The 21,129-nt window shown below is 50.4% G+C and overlaps 1 protein-coding gene across 1 annotated transcript in view; it reads right to left on the reverse strand.

Moving 5' to 3' along the window:
* The window catches only part of LOC127585496 (proline-rich protein 12-like), a 77,464-nt gene extending 56,965 nt beyond the window's left edge, over positions 1–20,499 (reverse strand). Inside the window, exon 1 of the mRNA XM_052042992.1 lies at positions 20,150–20,499. Within this exon, the coding sequence (XP_051898952.1) occupies positions 20,150–20,244 (95 nt within the window). The 5' untranslated portion in view covers positions 20,245–20,499. The remainder of the gene's footprint in view (positions 1–20,149) is intronic.
* Positions 20,500–21,129: the final 630 nt, after the last annotated feature.

Here is a 21,129-nt window from a genome sequence, read left to right on the forward strand (position 1 = left end):
GAACCCTTATCCATTTCCCCCCTCTCTCTCTTTAACTGACCCGTCAACCAGATAACTTTGACAACTTATCCCTACGACAACCCTGTCCTCACCTATCAGATAATCCCCTTTGCCTTTTCTATCCCTCCTCCACGCTCTCCCTGCAACTTAAAACTTCACCGGTTCTGACAAAGGGTCTTAAGCTTGAAACTACCCCCTCCACAGATGCTGCCTGACCTGCCGTGCGTTTCCAGTATTTTTTTGTTTTTATTTCAGATTTCCAGCGTCTGCAGTTTGTTTGATCATAAGACTCCGCCTTGTAACTGGGCTCTACTTTCACACCTTCAACGAAAGACCGCATAAAAATAACTAGGAAGGAAATAATCAGCAAATTCCCCGTCAATAAAAGATCGGTGACAGCACTGGTGTGATAGAGATTGATTATGCAGTTTATACATTACTATCCTCCACTTATTGGGCTTGTCTGGAGAAGTATGAGGAAAACTGCTGTAGTTTCTGTCAGAGTTGTTTCTGTTCTTTAAATAGCAATTATTTCCTGATTAAAGGACTTTTTTTTAACTGAACAATCGGCTGTTTGCTTTAACTCCAGATACGTGCCCCAACATGGCACTCAACACACAAGCAACGAGATGGCTACACTGGCCCTGGAGCTGAAAACAAAGATGAACTTTAACGAGGGGCGCACTGGTGGGACAGTGAGCTTCCTGCACGATGGGATTAATCACCCCACTTTGCCGACATCATCATTACAAAATCCCGCCTTCCCCAGTCACCAACACTCCACCTGCAAACCCACCTCAGAGCATGACCTCTCACCCTGCATTTACATAGCGACTCTAACACTTCCCGAGCCTTCAGTGGGACTCTACACGAGCCAGCATATGCAGCATTTGGGCAGATGACCAAAAGCTTGGAACAAGAGGCTGGTTCCTGGAGGAATGACAGGTGATGAAGAAATTCTAGAGCTTGGGACCTCGGAAGCAATGGAAATCAGGGAGAAAAGAGACCTCTCTAAACACAACCCAAACTCAGTCTGGAAAATATATAATTATACTGCAATGTTTTGCTCAGACAGAACTGTCTCACACACCCACTGGTACTCTTTACTGAATACTTAACAGCAACACAGACTAATGTGACAGAAACACCTCCTGTTTCACATCCCAGAGCTGTTTAAAGGCTCTTAATTTCAGTAAATGATTTTCGCCTGTTAGTGTAAAGACAGCCCACAGTGCACCACGCAACCTTACCCAAAAGTAGGTCACAGACTCCAATTGTGTCTGGTCGATTTCATACAGGCCAGCTGTTGAGACCGTGCGATTATCTGCTGCACATCTGGGCTTCAGGAGGACCAATGGGGGGGGGGGAAGAAAGACTCCCACAGCTGGTCTGCTGACTCCAGATGCAGTGTCTGGGTCCGGTCCTAGGGTCTGGGCTCCAACTATCTTCAATTCACACAGGCCTCCTTCAGTCCCAGTTTGAGGAATGTCTGATGGGATGGGTGCCCGCTGTCAGCGCAGAACTTGGGCCGAATGGCCCGTTTCCATGCTGTAAGACTCTGAGAAGTGGGGGACTGAGAAACAATTCGGGGACGCGGACCTGTCTGAGCCAACATCAAGGAACGAAGAGTTTTTCTGCCAGTGGTCACCAAGGGACGAAGTGGCATTTTCATCCATCCCAAGGACTAGTGAGTGGAAACTTCAAACATCCGTCTCCACCCTGCGCCGTCCCTGCCCCGAGATTGTTTGATGGGCCAGGGTAGAGGGAGCTTTAGTCTGTACATAACCTTTGCTGTTCCTGCCGTGGGAACATTCAATGGGACGGTGTGAAGGATCTTTATTCTGCACCTAACCTGTGCTGTCCCTAACCTGGAAGTGACTGGACAGTGCGGAGAGAGAGCTTTGCCTTACATCTAGCACGCGCTCGGAGTGCTTGAGGGAGCTTACTCTCTGTCTAACTACCGGCCTGTTTGTCTTTGACGTGACAGCCTCAGTTTTGGTCTGATTCTGTGGAGCTCCCTGGATAGTCTTATAAACTTTAAATTTTCTTTCTTAATTGTAGGCTCCCACTGTGATCTATTCACTGCTGCAGGTTCCTCTGTACGGCCACAGTCTGCTTGGGCTGATGGACACACCTTCTCTGAGACAGACTCAAGCAGAGGACATCGATCTCTGCGATGGGGTTGACTTTTCGGGTGCCAAGCCAGTCACTTCACTGTGACGTGGACCTCCCACTGCACCACCCGGAGGGTGACAGAGTTCAACTCAGACGCAGGGTTTGTGCAGATGGAGAACAGCAGGCCTAACCTTCCTTAGGGATCGGTGGGTAAACACACCATCTGCTCAGTCCAACACACACACACAGCGTGGGCCCGGGTCACATCCTCCCATCCAGCTCCAGAGCGGAAGAGCAACAATTGGCTCAGTGCTCCTGGTGTGGAAGGGAGGTGGCAATTGTCCAACTGCCCATTACTCATGTGGAGCTCAACGATGCCCACCACAGACAAACAGCCTACTGTCTAGGCTCACAGACACAGAACAACCATCTACCTGGAAGGGGCAGAGATCTACTCCAGGATAAAATTAACATCCAAACCCTGTCTGAGCCCTTACACAAATATATAAACAGAAAATGCAGGAAACACTCAGCAGATCAGTGTCTGACTTTTAATATTTCCACTCCAGGATCCTGCGCCAGAACACAACGTTAATCGTCTCTCTCTCCACAGATGCTGCCTGACCTGCTGAGAGTTTCCTGCACTTTCTGTTTTTATTTCAGATTTGTGGCATCTGCCGTCTTTTCATTTTGTCTAACTTAAATTCTCACCGCAGAGGGAACGATTTCAGTCAGATGGGACAAGGCCGGACAGGTCACCCTGACCTGCTGAAGGTGGGGAACAGGGTGGGAACAGCCAACACATCCTGAAGGCATCGTCCACCGGCTCCAGCTCCCTCTAACCAGTTCCCCAGCCGCCTATCCCCCAGTCCAACGCGAGCCACAAAATGGCGACTGTGCCTCTACACGGTGATTCAGCCTCTGATCTCAGCTCAGACAGGCACCATTCAGCCCATCGAGCCTGTGCTGGCTGTTTGAAAGTGCGATTCAATTCGCCCCACTGCTGGAAGAGTCATTTATCTGCAGGTATTTGACCAAGGCCCTTTTGAACGGCAGGATTCAACTCACTTCAATCTGCCCTTTCAGGCAGAAGGTTCCAAACCACAAACCGAGGTAAACATCTGCTCGCCTGGAGATGGCCTTGGTTTCCACAAGAGGAGGCAGGGAGGGAATAGCCGAGGAAAGGGTTTCAGACATTCAAGAACAACTCCTCTCCATCTCCCCCCCACCCTCTTCAGCCCCTCCTCTCTAGATAGATTGACACAGAACGGTAACAGGCCCTTTGGCCCACAGACTCCTGCTCACCCCTAGATGCCCATTTACACCAATCCCATTTTATTCTCTCCACATCCCCATCAACTGCCCCCTCTCCCCCCCCCCAGATTCCACCCCACACCCCGGGGGCCGGTTAACCCACCAACCCACACCTTGTTGGGACATGAGAGGAAACCACAAGCGGTCACAGGGAGGACGTGCAAACTCCGCACAGACAGCACCCGAGGTCAGGATCAAACCCGGGTGTCTGGAGCTGTGAAGAGGCAGCTCTGATTCCTGAGCTAACTGTAGTGGAGCAACACCACAGGGCTCAGAAAGCCCAGAGTACAACGGGCAACATTCTGAAATCAGCAGTAGGCCACTTGGCCCATTGAGACTACTCCACCACTCAATACAACCCTGCATGATCATCTATCCCCTATCCCACTCTCTTCCCATCCCCTTTGATTCCCAGTCCTGACTCCCGTGGCTTGGGTTTACGGAAAAAAAAGTCATAATGAGTTATACAGATTGGAAACAGGCCCTTCAGCCCAACTTGTCCATGCCGACCAAGGCGCCCACCTCAGCCAGTCCCATTTGCCTGCATTTGGCCCATATCCCTCTAAACCTTTCCTATCCAATGGAGACACAAGAGATCGCAGATTCTGGAATCTGGAGCAACACACAAGAAGTCAAGATGAAGGGCCTCGACCCGAAACCTCAACTGTCCACTTGCCTCCACAGTTGCTGCCTGACTCACTGAGTTCCTCCAGCGTCGTTTGTTGCTCTTTCCTGTCCCTGCCCAAATATCTTTTAAACACGATGATTGTATCCACATCTACAGCTTCCTCTGGCAGCTCGTTCCATACACTCACCACCCTCTGTGTGGAAAAATTTACCCCTCAGGTCCCTTTTAAATTTTTCCCCTCTCACCTTAAAACTACATCCTTTAGTTTTAGACTCACCTCCCCTTTTGCATTTCTGTTGCATCTTTCACATCATCAGGTCACTGACAAACCTTTATAGCAAATGAAGTACATTTTAGTCACCACTGCAACTTGGGAAATGCAGCCAATCTGTGCACAGCAAGCTCCCAGAACAGCAAGGAGCTAATGGCTACAGGTTTTTTCAGCGATGGAGAAGGTACCATTGTTTCTCCTTACAATAATAGAATGAGGTTACTTTGGCGCATTGAATCTATGCTGGCTCACAGCGCAATTCCATTCTCCCACTAATTTTCCCTATAAACTGCTCTCCCCACATTCCCATCAACTCCCCCCAGATTCTTCAACTCCCCCACACACTTGGGGGCAACTTACAGCGGCCAATTAACCTACTGACCCACACAGCTTTGGGATGTGGGAGGAAACGGGAGAAAACCCACGAGGTCACAGGGAGAACGTACAACCTCCCACGGAGAGCACCTGAGGTCAGGATCAAACCTGGGACCCTGGAGCTGTGAGGCAGCGGCTCTACCAGCGTACCAGTGTGCCGCCCATGGAGAAGTCTCCCACTGATGCTACAGATTCATTCACACCCTCCTGAGAGAGTAGGCACACCGAGGGCAAGATCTCGTCTGAAAGATGGTAGTTCCCACAGTGTGGGAACTCACCCAGTACAACAGCATGGTTCTCTTGGATTCTGCTGTGGGACTTGAACCCACAGACTTCTGACGTTAACAAATGTTCAGCACACACCAAGCTAAAAATGCACAGCCAATACCTCGGTACCTGGATGTTTGCCCCCCCCCCCCCCCCCCACCGGGGAGAGGGTGGGGAGAGTGTTGGCGAGGGCCCCTCATTGTCAATTCTTTCCACCGCATGGGACCAGACTGGGACAGGACAGCCAGTTCACGTGTCCCAGGGTCATCGGAACAGCCCACGGCATGATCCCAGCTGCAATGGCAGCTTGCATTCCCACAATGCCACAGGAGGAAGAAAGTGGTCCATCAGAGCAGCAGCCTGCAGTGTGCTCCCTCAAACTAGTCCCACAGCTCCCCATCACCCAGTTCCAGGTCAGCAACGAAGCAGCCACACGCCCTCGGCTGCCTGGGCTCTGCCTCGGCCGTTTGTTTCTGCTGGGCTCTCTCAGCTGCTTTCATCATCAAAAGAGACAGGAAGTGGCCATTTGGCCCATCGTGCTTCTGCCAGCTCTTCAAGAGCCTGATTGAATTCGCTCCACTGACCCTGACTTGCCTGAGAACCAAGTCGTCATTGCTTGTTCCAATCACAACCACCCAAAGCTCAGAACTTGCATACTATGACAAGGAGGCCATTCAGCCCATCGAGTCCATGTGGTGCCCAGCAGAGCAATCCCATCGTTTCCCCCTATTTCCCTACAGCCCTTGCAACCTATTCTCTCTCAAACATGCCCCTTAACTCCCCTCTTCTGGCAACCTGCTCACATTATAAGGGTAACCTACAGCAGCTAAATGACGTATCAGCACACCTTTGATTTGTGGGAGGAAACAGGGGAAACCCACGTGGTCACAGGGAGAACATGCAAACTCCACACAGACAGCACCCGAGATCAGGATCAAACTCAGGCCACGGGAGCTGCGAGGCAGTGGTGCTAACCCATCCCCACCTACTCCATCCCAACCTTCCACGAGCGAAATCCCAGATCGCTGTCGGACACAGGCGGATATCCCACTCATCCTCCATTTGCACTTTGACCTCTCTCCAAAATGGCTGAGGCCCCAATGGTGCTTTGTGAAGGATCCATCCAACTGTTGACCTGCTCCCCATCCCCTCTAGAGGGAAAAAAGGACAGCACAGTGGTGTAGCTGGTAGGTCCGCTGCCTCACAGTGCCAGAGACCCGGTTCGATCCTTACCTCGGGTGCTGTCTGTGTGGAGTTTGCATGTTCTCCCTATGACCGCGTGGGTTTCCCCCGGGTGCTCCAGTTTCCTCCCACATCCCAACGGCGTGCGGGTCAATGGGCTAATTGGCCGCTGTAAATTGCCCCTAGTATGTGGGTGAAGGGGTAGAATCTGGGGGGGTAGTTGATGGGAATGTGGGGAGAATAAAATGGGATCAGTGTAAATGGGTGGTTAGATTCAGATTAATTCATTGTCAATATACACGGGGGGGGTGGGGGGCAATGAAATTCCTCGCTCACGTGAAGCTCACAGAGTAAACAGTGTACACAGTCATAATAAATACTACAATAAATACAGCAATGAGAGCAAACCAGCAGAATGGAGCAGAGATTGTCGTGCAGTCTGAGGCAGTGCACAAAAAAATGCTGAAGTAACAATAATGGACTAACAGAGAGAGGGAGAGTTAAGGGTCCAAGAAGGTGGCAGCCCCACCGGGAAGGGGATGTGAAAGAGGTGATTGGTTCAGGAGTCTGATGGCAGTGGGGAAGAAGCTGATCTTGAGTTTGGTTGATGGTTGGCACAGACTCGGTGGACCGAAGGGCCTGTTTCTGTGCTGTATCTCTCTATGACACTAGCTAAGCCAACTTGTCCTTCTCCCTTCATGGTGTCAGCCAGACACTAGAACTCCTGACTTTCCGTTCGGTTTGGTGTTCCCAGCTCAGTATTTTGGCTGGAAGTTCAACAGGAGTCTGTTTGGCGTCAAGATCATGGGATCGTTCTGCAGACTATTTCTCTTTGGAGCAGTCCACAGGTTCTTTGGAAACCCCCTCCGTGTCTCTGGCCACCGGGTGTGTGCTCACAGTGGGAAACGGCAGACGCTGGAAACACTCAGTGGGTCAGGCAGCATCCGTGGAGAGAGAAACAGAGTTAACATTACAGGGTGATGACCCTTAATCAGAGCTCCCTCCACAGCTGCTGCCTGACCAGCTCTTTGTTCCTTTTCCAGAGGAGGTTTATTCAGCATCACATTATTACAACACTTCAATATTCCACGATTCACACTACTTACAGTCAACAGCTTCAAATTACAACACAGTCATCTCTGTCCGGAACACACTCGAGCCCTTGTGGCACCCACCAGTCCCAGACGGCCCCCCATGTACCCGTGGATACCGCGTGCTCCTTCTCCAGGGACACGCGGACATGGATGTAACCCTGGAAGAGGGGCAGGCAATCAGCTGGAGCAGAACCCCCGACTGCCCGCCGCCCAGACCCGTGAATGGCCATCCCGGCCAGGCCCAGGAGCGAACCGACCAGGAGATCCCCCAAGCGACCCACCCCACCCCCCCCACACCGGGTGACTGAAGATCAGAAGCGCGGGGGCTGAAGTGCAGCGTAAACATGAGGAGCAGCCCCTTCAGATACTCAGACACAGGCTGCAACCTCTCACACTCCGTCTGTACACGAAATGGCAGGCGGCTGGGGAGTCCGCAAACCAACTGAGGAATCCGTTCCACGGCCTCGCTCTGTGCTCCTCAGGTCCCCAGTGTCAAGGGGCAAGACCCCCACCCCAAGAGACCTCAAGTGGGGACCTCCCTCGTCGCCGGATGGCAAAACAAACCGCCACGGCATGTCCGTATGGCTGGAACCCCACCTCAATGACCCCAGCATTAATGTCCACGCTGAGTGCCAGTGCAGGACCGAGGGAGCACCACCCTGCCAGCATCGCGCTCACTCATCTCCTCAGCATGACAGAGGACTTCCTGATACCCGGCCTAAGTTAACCTTCCACCTGCGCCCTTTTGTGGTTCTATGAAAGGTCAAAGCAGAATTTGACATTTGGCCGTTAACTGGGTCTGAGATCACAACTCCCTGGTTCACTCCAGACCTAACAACCCACCCCCGCCCCCATCCCTTCCCCATACATCACCTCCCAGGACAGGACAGTCAGAGAGCAGTCCCAATGAAATTCTCAACAGATTAATCTTAACTTCCACAGAATCCTATTTTTGGACGTCGATTGTACTTTTTATAAAGGTGGGGGCGGAACCTCATTTCTTCTCTTCTGGCAAGTCACACGAAAGCAGAACCCCTTCCTGAACCCTCCCGCAGGTCAAAGCCCTGGATCGTCTGGGGTCTGAGCCAGGCAGGAGAAGGGTGTCAGACCACAGAGAGAGGGGCAGGTGGGGCGGGGAGAGGGGGGCGAGTGCGGCAGGGAAGGAGCCAGTAATTCATTCACTGCAAGAGGGTACCAGGGTGGGTGGGGTGATGTTGGTGGGGGGAAGGGGGTGGAGAGGGGGAAGGGAAGAAGAAGAATGGGGGTAGCAGGAGGAGCTGGAGGGGGGAGTGGAAGGAAGGGGCAGGTAGAGGGGTGGGAAGGGGAAAACTGAGGGGCCTCAAAGGGGCAGAGAAGCAAGGGGAAGAATGAGGCAGATAGAGAGGGGGCAAGGGAAGTATGGGGGGTAGAAGGGGAAGAGTGGGAGAGGAGGGGGGGGGATAGGGGGGGGGAGGGGGGGGGGAGGGGAAGGAAGGGGAGACAGAGGGAACTGAAAGCCTGGGAGGGGTGCAGGTAGGGGGACAGACCAAGGGGATCTTGTCTGTATCCATTGACAGGCACGTCCAGGGTTGAATTGTCCACACACATCATGAACGAGTGGGATACCAGACAAAACCATACCACGGGGATAATTAAACTGGTTTAAACATTGAATTGAATAAGGTTAAGGGCAGGAAGCAGCTTCCTGGCTCCCTGTCCAGGTGACGCGGACAGTGGGACAACTTCAGTTCCAACCCCAGTCTGTCCACGTGAACTCTTCTCGAGGGAGTTGACCTAAGTCAGACCAACCACAAAGTAACTGACTAAAATTCCCCAACTGTTCTCCTCCAGGAAAGGAGTTCTGTCAACTTCACCCAGGCAGGCTTGGTGAGTGACTCCAGTGCCAAGCCAATTGGGCAAGTGACTCGTAACTGCCTTCTGAGGAGGTCCAGTGCCCCACCCACTGGGCAGCAGCTCACCCAGAGAACAAAGTGCTTCCACCTCCCATGGATGCATTACTTCAGGTGTTTACTGACACAGCCACGGAGGCAAGGCTGGGTGTGTTACTGGCAGAGTCTACCCACTGGATGGAGGAAACAAACTACAGCAACTTCTCCCGGTAAAAGCAGGGAAACTTGCCCAAAAAGACGCAGTGCGTGGAGGCTGGTTACACAAGGATATTTGGCAGTCACTTATGGCAGGGTGATCAACTTGCACGACAGACCGTGCGAGATGGTGGGGAAGGGGTTTTTGGATCTTCCTTCCCTCCCCAAGTCAGATCAGCATGGTAGACCTGCCTGGGATCATGGATCTCCCTGCAGCACTGGGGCAGGCGATCTGGAATCACCTCAGGTCCATCCAGACACTTTGCAGGGAATCTGTGAGTGGCCGGATGGGTTGGGAATCTACACCATGTGGGACGTCAGAGGAGAAACATTGATTGTGAGAGAGAAGCAGTGGAAGGAAGGGTAGTCACACCAGTTTACCGAGGGGGGGGGGGGGTGGTAATTGAATACAGAAGTAGGAGGTTATGCTTCAATTACCTAGAACATTGGTGAGACCACATCTGGAGTCTTGTGAACAGTTTAGGTCTTCTGAGTTCAGGAAGGATGTAAACGTATTGGAAGGTTCACTGAACCAAAAGCAGGAAGGGGCAGATTACCTCATGAGGAAACGTTGGACAGACTGGGTGTTTAAAAGAGTGGAGACAATTGAAAAATACGAGATCCTGAGGGGTCCTGACAGGATGGTCGTGGGGAGGATGTTTTCTCAAGTGGGGGAGATTTAGAGGGAGCGGTCAGTGGTTAAAAATAAGGGGTCACCCCTTTGAGACAGATGAGATGAAATATTTTCTCTTTGGGTGTCATGAGTCATTGAACATAAAACAGTACAGGACAGGGACAGGCCCTTCGGCCCACAGTGTGTGTGAACTCTCCTCCTCAAGGGCTGGTGGAATCAGTCTTTGAATATTTGTAAGGTAGAGGGAGATGGATCCTTGATAAGCAGGGGGGTGAACCAGGGTAGGTGAAGTTGAGATTACACTCAGCTTCATACTTGAAAGGCTGAACACATGAGGAGCGTTTGATGTCTCTGGGCCTATACTCACTGGAGTTCAGAAGGATGAGGGGGGGATCTCATTGAAACCTACTGGATACTGAAAGACCTGGATAGAGTGGACGTGGAGAGTAAGTTTCCATTGGTCTAGGATCCGAGGGCGCAGCCTCAGAATGAGGGGACGTCCCTTTACAACTGAGATGAGGAAGAATTTCTTCAGCCAGAGGATGGTGAATCTGTGGGATTCATTGCCACAGAGGGCTGTGGAGGCCAAGTCATTGGGCATATTTAAGGCAGAGATTGATAGGTTCATGGTTGGTAAGGGGGTTAAGGGTTACGGGGAGAAGGCAGGAGAATGGGGTTGAAAAAAAATCAGCAATGATTGAATGGTGGAGCAGACTCGATGGGCCAAATGGCCTAATTCTACTCCTATATCTAATGGTCTCATATCAGCCATGTTGTTATTAAATATTGGAACAGGCTCATGAGGCTGAGTGGTGTACTGCTGTTCCTCATTCCACTCCTCCTGTACCAGAGTCACTGGCACATTTCTACCATGTATGGAGATCAAGGGATAGAGGTCATGGACTGTGACCTTGAGGTAGATCTGAGCCATGGTCAAACTGCACAGTGGGACAGACTTATGGGCTGAAGGGCCTGATCCAGTCTATGTTTGAGGGGAGCAGTGGCCTAATGGTTAGTTACTGGACCAGCAGCTAGCATTCTAGTTATTGATCCAGGGATATGAGTTCAAATCTCACCATGGCAAATAAGGAATTTAAATTAAATTTAAAATTTATATATATGTACACACACACACACACATACACACACACACAAAGAGAAGCTGGCCTTGATGAAAGTGACTACGAAACAAATGGATTGTCATAAAAAACACTTTCGGTTTATGTTGCATTACCCGTATGTTGCAGCTTTATAAAACTCTGGTTAGGCCCCATCTGGAGTACTGCATTCAGTCTGGTCACCCCATTACAGGAAGGATGTGGAGGCTTTGGAGAGGGTGCAGAAGAGGTTCACCAGGATGCTGCCTGGATTAGAGGGCAGGAGCCTTAAGCAGAGGTTGGACAAATTCAGGTTGCTTTCTCTGGAGCGGCAGAGGCTGAGGGGAGACGTGATGGAGGTTTATAAAATTATGAAAGGCACAGATAGAGCAGACAGATGGTACCTTCTCCTCCCAGGGTCAAAATGTCTAATACTAGAGGACAGGCATTCAAAGTGAAAGGGGAAAACCTCAAAGGAGATGTGCGGGGGGAGTTTTGTTTTACACAGAGCGGTGGGTGCCTGGAATGTGCTGCTGGGGTGGTGGCAGAGGCAGATACGATAGAGGTGTTTAAGAGGGATAGGTACATAAGTATGCAAAGAATGGAGGGATACGGACCACGTGCAGGCAGAAGGGATTAGCTGTCATAAGCTTAATTAGTTCGGCTCAACATCGTGGGCCAAAGGGCCTGTTCCTGTGCTGTTCTGTTCTATGTTCTACGGTTCACTGGTGTTCTGTGGGATGGAAATCCATCATTCTTACCCTACCCAGTCTGACCTTTGACTCCTTACTTCCTCCTCACTTCTCGGGCAACCAGGGATGTACAGTAAATGCTGGCATTGTCCGCAGTGAATTAAACTGCTCAGTGACTGGTTGTAAGAAGAATCCCATTAGCAAAGGAGGGCATTCGCCCCTTCAAGGCAGAACAGATTCTTCTATCAATCCTACCCCCCAACTCCTTTACTGTAAAAGCGTACAGCACAGGAGGAGAAGGCCATTTGGCCCATTATGTCCGCGCCAACCGAAAATGGAAGTGCATCGGTTACCCCCTCCCCAGATCATGGTTCCGAAGTTCCGGCTTCTCAAACACTCATCCACTGACTTTTCAAACACGAGGAGGGTTTCTGCCCCCACCTTGCTTTGGAACAGCAACTTCCTGACCCTGCTTCAAATAACTGGAACAACTCTTCCCTTAACTCACCTGTATTCATTCCACCAATTAACATGAAACCAAGGCCCTTCGTTAGCCAAGGCTCTGACAGGAGAAATGGGTTCTTCCTGTACCCCTGTCAGGGTCACTTTGGTTAAATCCCCCCTCAGGCTGCAGCCCACGGTATGACCCTCTGTAAAACTCCTCCAGACTCTCTCCAGTGCATTCACACCCTGACCAGTGTGGTCAACAGAAGATATCGGAATTGTGGCCTAATCAGTGTTCCCTTCACTGCCTGCCCAGTCTTATGATGCCTCATCATTATAGATTTGTCTTCACAATCACCAAACTCTGCCAAATTCTTTACTTTACTACACATCCAATTCACATTCCGAATATTTTCCTGAATCCACCAGGCAACTACTAAAGCCGAGATTAAAGTGTTCACGGTGATCGTTGGGTTAGGTACCAAGAGGGCTACTTATCTGTCCTGATGCACTGTTTCCTGAAACGTCGACCTCTTTATCCCCTCGCAGATGCTGCTCGACCTGCTGAGTTCCTCCAGCAGAGAAACACAGGAGATGGCAGGTAGTGGAATCTGGAGCAACATGCAGTCTGCTGGAGGAAGTCAGCAGGTCGAGCAGCATCTGTGGGGGGGGATGAGGAATTGTCGATGTTGCGGGTCGAGACCCTGCATCGAGACTGAGAGTGGAGGGAGGGAGATGGCCGGTATAAACAGGGGACGGGGAGGGGTGAGAAAGGAGTCCGAGGCGATTGGTGGACTGAGGGGTGTGAGATGGCAGGCAGGTAGTGCCAGGTAGGGGAGGGGAGCGGGGGTGGAGTTGGGATACAGTGGCAGGTGAATGATGGATGGAGGCAGACAGATAGCAAGTTCCTCCAGCAGATCGTTTGATGCTGGGCCTTTTATCTCGATCTTCTCCCGAGGGCCCAGTCTCCCAACCCAAGGAAGGAAAATCATGTGATATAGGGACTGCAGTAAAGCTTCCTGCAATAGGACGGTTTGTCTGAGGAAGGGATATGAAGCAGATGGGTTATTGCATTTCAAAGAAAGAGAGGTGATCTCCTTGAAATAGGGTCGATGCAGGGAGGATGCTTCTCCCCCTCTGTGGTGTTCACAGTCTCAAAACAAGTGGTTGACCATTCAGGACAGAGATGGGAAGAAATTCCTTGGGCCAGAAAGTTAAGGAGTCTCTGGGATTCTCTACCCCCCGAGGGCTGCGGGTACAGAGCGTGTCACGGAGTACAATAGATTCCAAGAGGAGATGGGGCCGGGAAGGTGGCCTTGGGGCATTTCGTGGAACGATAGAGCAGGCACTATCTGAAAGACCAACTGCTGCTTCTATTCATTATGTCCTTATGCCACAAAGGCCAGATTTCAGTCAATGTTATTCACTGCCCCTGGGGTAAAAGGCCAAACCGGCCCAGAACAGTGACATCACTGGCACCTACTTGACCAAGAGGAGGTGGTCTGCTCTCTCCATAAGGGTCACATCTAACCCGGCTAATTACTGACCCACCAATCAACTCTCAATCAGCAAAATCATGAGGGGCAGAGATAAGGTGAATGCACTCAGTCTTTTTCCCAGGGTTGGGGAATCAAGAACTGGAGGGCACAGGTTTAAGGTGAGAGGGGAGAGAGTTAATAAGAACCTGAGGGGAAACTTTTTCACCCAGAGGGTAGTGGGTATATGGAACGAGCTGCCAGAGGAAGTGGTAGAGGCAGGTACATTAACAACATTTACAAGACACTTGGACAGGTACATGGATAGGAAAGGTTTAGAGGGATATGGGCCAAACGTGGGCAGATGGGACTGGCTTAGATGGGTGTCCTGGTCAGCGTGGACCACTTGAGCCAAATAGCCTGCTTCCATGCTGTATGACTCTAAACTGATGAAATGTGCCATCCACGGTGCTACGAAGTAGCACTTATTCACCAATACCTCACTCACTCTTGCCCAGTTTGGGTTCTACCAGGACAACTTGCTTCCAGACCTCATCACAACCTCGGTCCAAACATTGACCAAAGAGCAGTCCAGTGACGAGGCGAGATTGACTGCCATTGACACCAAGGCAGCCTCAGGGTACAACTGGATCAAGAAAAACCTCTCCTCTGATTAGAATCATACTCCATGCTGAAGAAGGTGGTTGTAATTGTTGGAGGTAAATCATCCCAGCCCTGGGGCATTGGGTCCTGGACCCAACTATCTTCAGCTGCTTCATCAATGACCTTCCCTCCACGATTTGGTGTGAAGGAGGGTGTTTATTGGAGACAGCAAGTTGTTGACATCCAGTGGTAAATCCTTAGACAATGGAGCAGTCCACAATCACAAGTAACAAAGCTTTCTCACCATCCCCATTGGGGTGAGTAAATGACTAGTAAAACTCACACCTCACAAGCGCTAGGACAACTGTCATTAACAAGAGAGGTCCTAACCAGCTCCTCTGAAGATTCAATGGCAATACTATCGCTGAATCTCCAACCATCAACATCCTGGGGATTACCATTGACCAGAAGCTCAACTGGACCAGTCACGTGGTTACAAGAGCAAATCAGAGCCTGGGGAATCACGAGACAAGCAACTCCTCAGCAACCCTCCACCACAAGTCATAAGCTGGTAGAATACTTTACTGGAAGAGTCCAGCTCCAACCAACCCACGAGGCTCAACACCATCCAAGGTGAAGCAGCTCATTCCCACCATCCAGCCACATTCCTTACGTCCACCCTACCTCACTGTGCACACAGGTTGGACCATCCACAGGGCACACAGACTGCTCCGACAGCACCTCTCAAACCCGTGGATCCTTCCACACAGGGTGGGAAATGCAGAGGAACACCACCACCTGCAGATTCCCTCCAAGTCACATCCTGATTTAGAAGTACGTCTCCATTCCCCCTCCTATCACCCACACACCCCCCCCCCACCTCACTGTTCCCATCTGCCCTCCCCACCTCCCTTATTCGGTTCCTGGCTCCACCTTCCTCTCCTATCAGACTCCATCATCTGCAGCCCTTTGTTGCCTCCACCTCCCAGCCTCTGCCTCTATCCCCACCCCTCCCTCTCCCATCTGCCAGTCAACCCCTCCTCACCTGGACCCACCTATCGCTTGCTGGCTCCTGCCCCACCCCTCCCCCTAAATACTGGCCATCTCCCCTTTACTCTTTCAGGGTCTCGACCTGAAACATCGATCGTCCAGCTCCCTCCACAGATGCTGCCTGACCTGCTGAGTTCCTCCAGCAGCCCCAGATCCCACCTTGTGTCTCCACCTTCACCGTCACTGGGTCTAAATCCTGGAACTCCCTCCCCAACAGCTCTGTGGGAGCACCTTGACCAGGAGGACTGCAGCCGTTCAGGACAGCAGCTTGCCACCATCTCCTTGACTACAATAAATGCTTGCCTCAGCAATCCCCAAACTCCAAAAACAAAACTTTAAAGAAATCTTCTCAAAGTATTTCAGATAACAACTTGCTCCACTAATAAAATCTTTATCTCCTGAGTATAAATGGAACACACACTGTCTACCTGAGTGAATGGGACACGCAGTTACTGAGTGCGGATAGTGCAGTGATTTACTCACTCCCACCCTTGTGCACAGAACGTGTTCAAAAGTCCTAACAACTTCAGCTGAGGTGATTATTTTTCAGATTATGCATTCTTACTGTTATCGAGTCACAGAGTTATACAGGCCCTTCAGCCCAACTCGCCCATGCCGACCAAGGTGCCCACCCAAGCCAGTCCCATTTGCCTGCGTTTGGCCCATATCCCTCTAAACCTTTCCTATCCATGTACCCGTCCAAATGTCTTTTAAATGTCGTAATTGTATCCGTTTCTACCACTTGATCTGGCAGCTTGTTCCACATCCCCACCACCGTGTGTGTGAAGAAGTTGCCCCTCAGGTCCCTTTCAAATCTTTCCCCTCTCACTTTAAACCTAAGCCTGCTAGTTTTGGATTCCCTTTCCCTGGGGAAAAGACTGACCATTCACCTTATCCATGCCCCTCATGATTTTATAAACCTCCATAATTTTATCCCTCAGCCTCCACTCCAAGGAAAAAGGTCCCAGCCCCTCCAGTCTCTCCTTATAACTCAAACCCTCCAGTCCTGATAACATTCTCATAAATCTTTTTGCACCCTAGCCAACTCGGAGTGGCCTTCAGATCACCACAAAGCATGCTGACCATTAAATCCCCATCTGTACTCATTTACCAGCACGTCGTCTATAGCCTTCCATGCCATGCCAATTCATGCACTTTACTAGATACTTCTTCAATGTTGTATGTCTCTGCCTCCAGCACTCAATGAGGCAGCGCGTTCCCAGATTCCAACCTGCCTCCGAGTGAAAAGCTCAGATCCCTTCTAAACCCCTCACTCCTCACCTTAAACCTGTGACTTCTGGTTTCAACACACACAAAATGCTGGAGGAACTCAGCGGGTCGGGCAGCATCTATGGAGGGAAATGGACAGTCGGTGTTTCAGGTCGAGACCCTTCACCAGCATTTTCTGTGTGTTGATCCAGATTCCAGCATCAGCAGAATCTCGTGTCTCCTTCTGGTTTTAATCATCTCCACTACAGGGAAAAGTTTATCACCTCATTATTTTGTACACCTCCATCAGGCACCCTCTCAGCCTCCTCCACTCCAGGGAGAACAGACCCAGCCTCTCCTCAAGACTAGAGCCCTCCATCCCAAGCAACATCCTGGGGAGTCCCCTCTGCACCCTCTCCCGTGCAGTCACACCCATCCTGTAGTCTCATCTCCACCCCCCTCCATTTCCTTTTTATTTAAGGTCGGCACTGATTTGGAGGTGACAGATCCGGGCAGCGGAGGCCACACAGGTTTGGGAAATGCTATCAAAGGAACAGGTGGTACAGGGGAACACAGAGAGAGACTTGGGACCTTCAGTTGTTGAAGCTTCAAGACTGGCTCCATGTGTCAAACCTGCACTCAATTCAGCTGCATATTTGGTGACTGAAATTTGATTGGGATAGTGTTTCTGATTGCAGGGGCTTTATAACACAAAGAACAGTGATTATGAAAATAATCCCATAACTAATTTAAATATGTTAATCTATACAATAGATCTACAGTCAAACACAAAAAGAGGACAGTGGGACAGCTAACCAATGCCAGCTCTGAATGCATCCTCCAATTAGCCCTTCCCTTTGCTCTGGAACTCTCTCCCTTTCAAAATTATATCCAAATCCCTTTGGAAAGTTACTATTGAATGATCCTCCATCACCTATTCAGCAAGTGAATTTCAGAGGACGATATCAACTCACTGTGCACACTCATCTCCCATCCCACCTCTCAATTTCCATAGTCCATAAGATACACCACAGAGGTATAGAAGAGTGCGATCACTTTTGTGGACAAAAGGCAGAACTAGTTAGGGAATTCTGCTCATCGTTAGCACACATTCAGCTCAGCAATATCAACGTCATGGCCAGCGTCAGGGGCAAAGGCCAATGCCCCTCACTGCAGCCCTTCATCAGTGTGTCAAGACCCTCCTGCCCCAGTCCACTCTCTGCTCATCCGGAACACTGCTACCTATATCCAAGTGTCTCTCTCACCCATCACCCACAGTCAAGCGAGGCCTTGATTTTAAACCTGTCGTCCTACCGCAGCCTCTCCCTTCCCTCTGACCTTCCCCAACCCTCTGGTTGGATCTCGCAGTCCCACAGTTCTGACCTCTTCCTTCATCAGCGGCAGCTGTGCCATGGGCCCCGAGCTCTGAAATTCCTCCCTACACCTCTCTGCGCCCCCTCCACCACCCCTCCACATCCCACCCACTCCTTCTCCCTCCCCACCCCAAGGTGCTTCTCAAAGTTTCCTCTTTGACCACCTGCCCTGTAACGTGGCTCGCTGTCACTGTTTGTCCTGGAACACTTCTGTGTGCGGGGCCTTGGGATGTCAAGTAAAAGGCACTATACAAATGCAATACCAATGTAACATGCTGGAAGCTCTTGGCAGGTCAGGCAGCAGCTGCAGGGAGAGGATCAGAGTTGATCCTGTTCTGCCTCCACTGGCAACCTGGGTCATTGGTGTCCTGTCACCCTTGGCAGACTGGGGTCTCCAAGTGTGGTCTCCCATTGGGAGAGCACACCACCTTGGGGTGCTTTCAACTCCCTGGTGCACCATCAGCTACCTACCCCACCATGGGGGGGGGGGGGGTGGGAAGGAGAGCAGGCGTGAGGAAGCTGTGATTATATCCCCCACTCTGAGCCGTGAGGAATGAATTGCGGGGGTGTTGGGGCAAGACTGACAATGTTCCCCCCTCCCCTTGACTTGTCCTGGTCACCCCCCACACCCCAGTCGCACCAACATCACACCACAGAATCAGCAGGCCCCTTTGAATAAAAGGACCGCAGATGCTGGAAATCTGAGATAAAATCAGGAGATGCTGGGAATACTTAGCAGGCCAGGCAGCATCAGTGGAGAGAGAAACAGGGTTAATGTTTCAGGTTGTAGAATAGGCCTCCAATCTGAAACATTAAGAGTGTGTGTGTGTGTGTGTGTGTGTGTGTGTGTGTGTGTGTGTGTGTTCTCTCTCTCGCTCTCCACAGATACTGTTTCCAGCATCTCCTGATTTTATCTCAGATTCCCAGCATCTGCAGCTCTTTTATTCAATGGGACCTGATGCTTCTGGTTAGGGTTTCCAGCATTTCCTATTAAACATCATCTCTCCTTGCTCTTCTTCAACCCTGAATTTAATCAGTCCATCACTGGCAGCGCAGCCCCAGAGTGTCAAATCCTTCCCTTCAAATCTTTGCTTTAAAATAATATCTTAAAGCCTTTGATCATGGGTTGGTCCTGCTGTGTGTGGCTGTCACAATGAGCCCAGTAACAACTGTGCCAAAGCAATACAGAGGCAAGTTGTTGCTGTTTACCTAGCAATAGACCACATCTCGAAGCAACTCACAGGCACAGAATTCTTCCCAGCATCCTCTCCCCACAACAGCCCAAAACACATCAGGAGTGGAGGGGGGGGGGAGAAAAATCAACAAAGAACCCCCAGTTATCGGACAAAATAATCTAACTACCATTTTTATGAGAGTTATCGGTTTAGGATTACCCGTTCCCTGAACACCAAATTAAATCTGGCACAGTAAACATTTGCAATAAATTTTGTAACTTGCAAGACTATTTATCTTGTCCATTGCCTACCCCCACCTCACTGCTGAATATGTAACACAATATTTGAACCCAAGTGGCAGGAGAGCGGGAGGAAGACGGAATGCACTTCCCAAGACAGACAGATATTACATTGAGGCCTAGCTGGATATATAATGTGGGAGAGACTACGTTTTAAAACTGAGGGGATTTTTTTTTAAATCGGGGGGAGGGGGGGGAAGAGCAGGAGGAGGAAGGGGGATTTATATGCGCTGCAAATCGTGGTGATTTGCACACAAAACATATTAGGAAGGAGTAGGGAGGCGAAGGCGATGTGCACAGTGAGACTCAGGCATAGGGCCTGCAGGTTTATATTACCAATAACATGCAATTCTTTCAATTTCACTCGCTTCTCTCCCTTTCATCAGTTTCCAGCCGCTTACAGGCGCTACATTGTATCCTACATTTGTTGCAATTTCCTTGGCCCCACCAGCACAAAAAAACCCTCTCCCTTTCACCCCCCCCCTCATCTCCTCCCACCCCTCTCGGATACATTAAAGGCCCTTTATTCGATTCCTTTTTGTGTGTGTGTTATATATCTAGACCCAAAAAAACCCTTCCGATCGCTTGTTAACTTTGCAATTCGTTAGATTGTAACCGACGTTTGCAAACAACGACTTTGCAATCGACTCCCATTACAACCCACCCCCAACTCCCAGACCCACCGGCTCCTTTTTATATTCTGGGAAAGGAGAGGGGGGTGAAGAGATTGAGGGAAGGGGGGGGGGTTTGAAGGCGGCTTTTTATTACCTGGCTTTTACTCCTGACGTTGTTCTGTCGTAGCTCCATCCTTGCCCTGTACCCAAAGGATCTCCGAAACTAGAAGTAGGATAGTTCCTATCCATTAAATTCACTTTGCGATGGAGGGTTATTTTCCTCTGTTTAAATTGTTAAGCCCGGGTTCTCTCTCTCTCTCTTATCTACAAGCGTCCTGGATTGCACTAAACCACTGAAACTGTTTAATTTAATCTAATGCTAAATAATTATTTCTGTGCTTGCTTCTTCCTTTCCCCCTCTGCTTTTGGTTTAGAGAAAAATGCAATGTGCATATAAATATTTCCTAAAAAAAATCCTTGCAGGGGGACTACGATGCGGCCATATTTCTGCCGCTCTCTCTCTCTCTCTCTCTCTGCCTGTCTGTGATCTCAATACCCAGAATACATTTCAGAGAGGGCGAGGGAGGGAGCAGCGAGAGATCAGATGTCTGAAGCAGTCACACCAGTGAGAGGGGAACAGGCTTGAAATGCGCTCCAAGACCAGGGAGCAGCCACACAAAAGGCGGCACAGAGACCCAGAGAGGGGACAAAATAAATAGGTGCCTTCATTGGGGAAGGGAACTACAATAGGAGGCCCTGTGACAAGGGGAAATAGTGTTCAATTCAGCAGGGACTGTGTGAAAAGGAATCCTCAGGAAACTGGACAGAGATACATACCCACCCCAAACCAACAGCAGCAATCCCTGTATATTTGTTATCAGAAAATATATTCCAAGGGTCAGAGTCCAGCGCCGGGCAAAGAGGAGTGTGCTGCAGAATAAAATGCGACTCTGCATTGGTGCAGAGTAGGTCTGGTGCTTTGCTCCAACTTAGGTGTCAGTGTGGCACCTCGGCATTGCTGCTGGGCTCATGACTGGGCCCTCGTACAGGGAACAACGTGAGGGAAAGATTCACACGACACCACTTACAGCCCCGGGGGTAGCTTCAGTGAACTCCGCCGCCAACCCTCGAAGT

The sequence above is a fragment of the Pristis pectinata genome, chromosome 33 (genome assembly GCF_009764475.1).
Source record: "Pristis pectinata isolate sPriPec2 chromosome 33, sPriPec2.1.pri, whole genome shotgun sequence".
NCBI lineage: Eukaryota > Metazoa > Chordata > Chondrichthyes > Rhinopristiformes > Pristidae > Pristis > Pristis pectinata.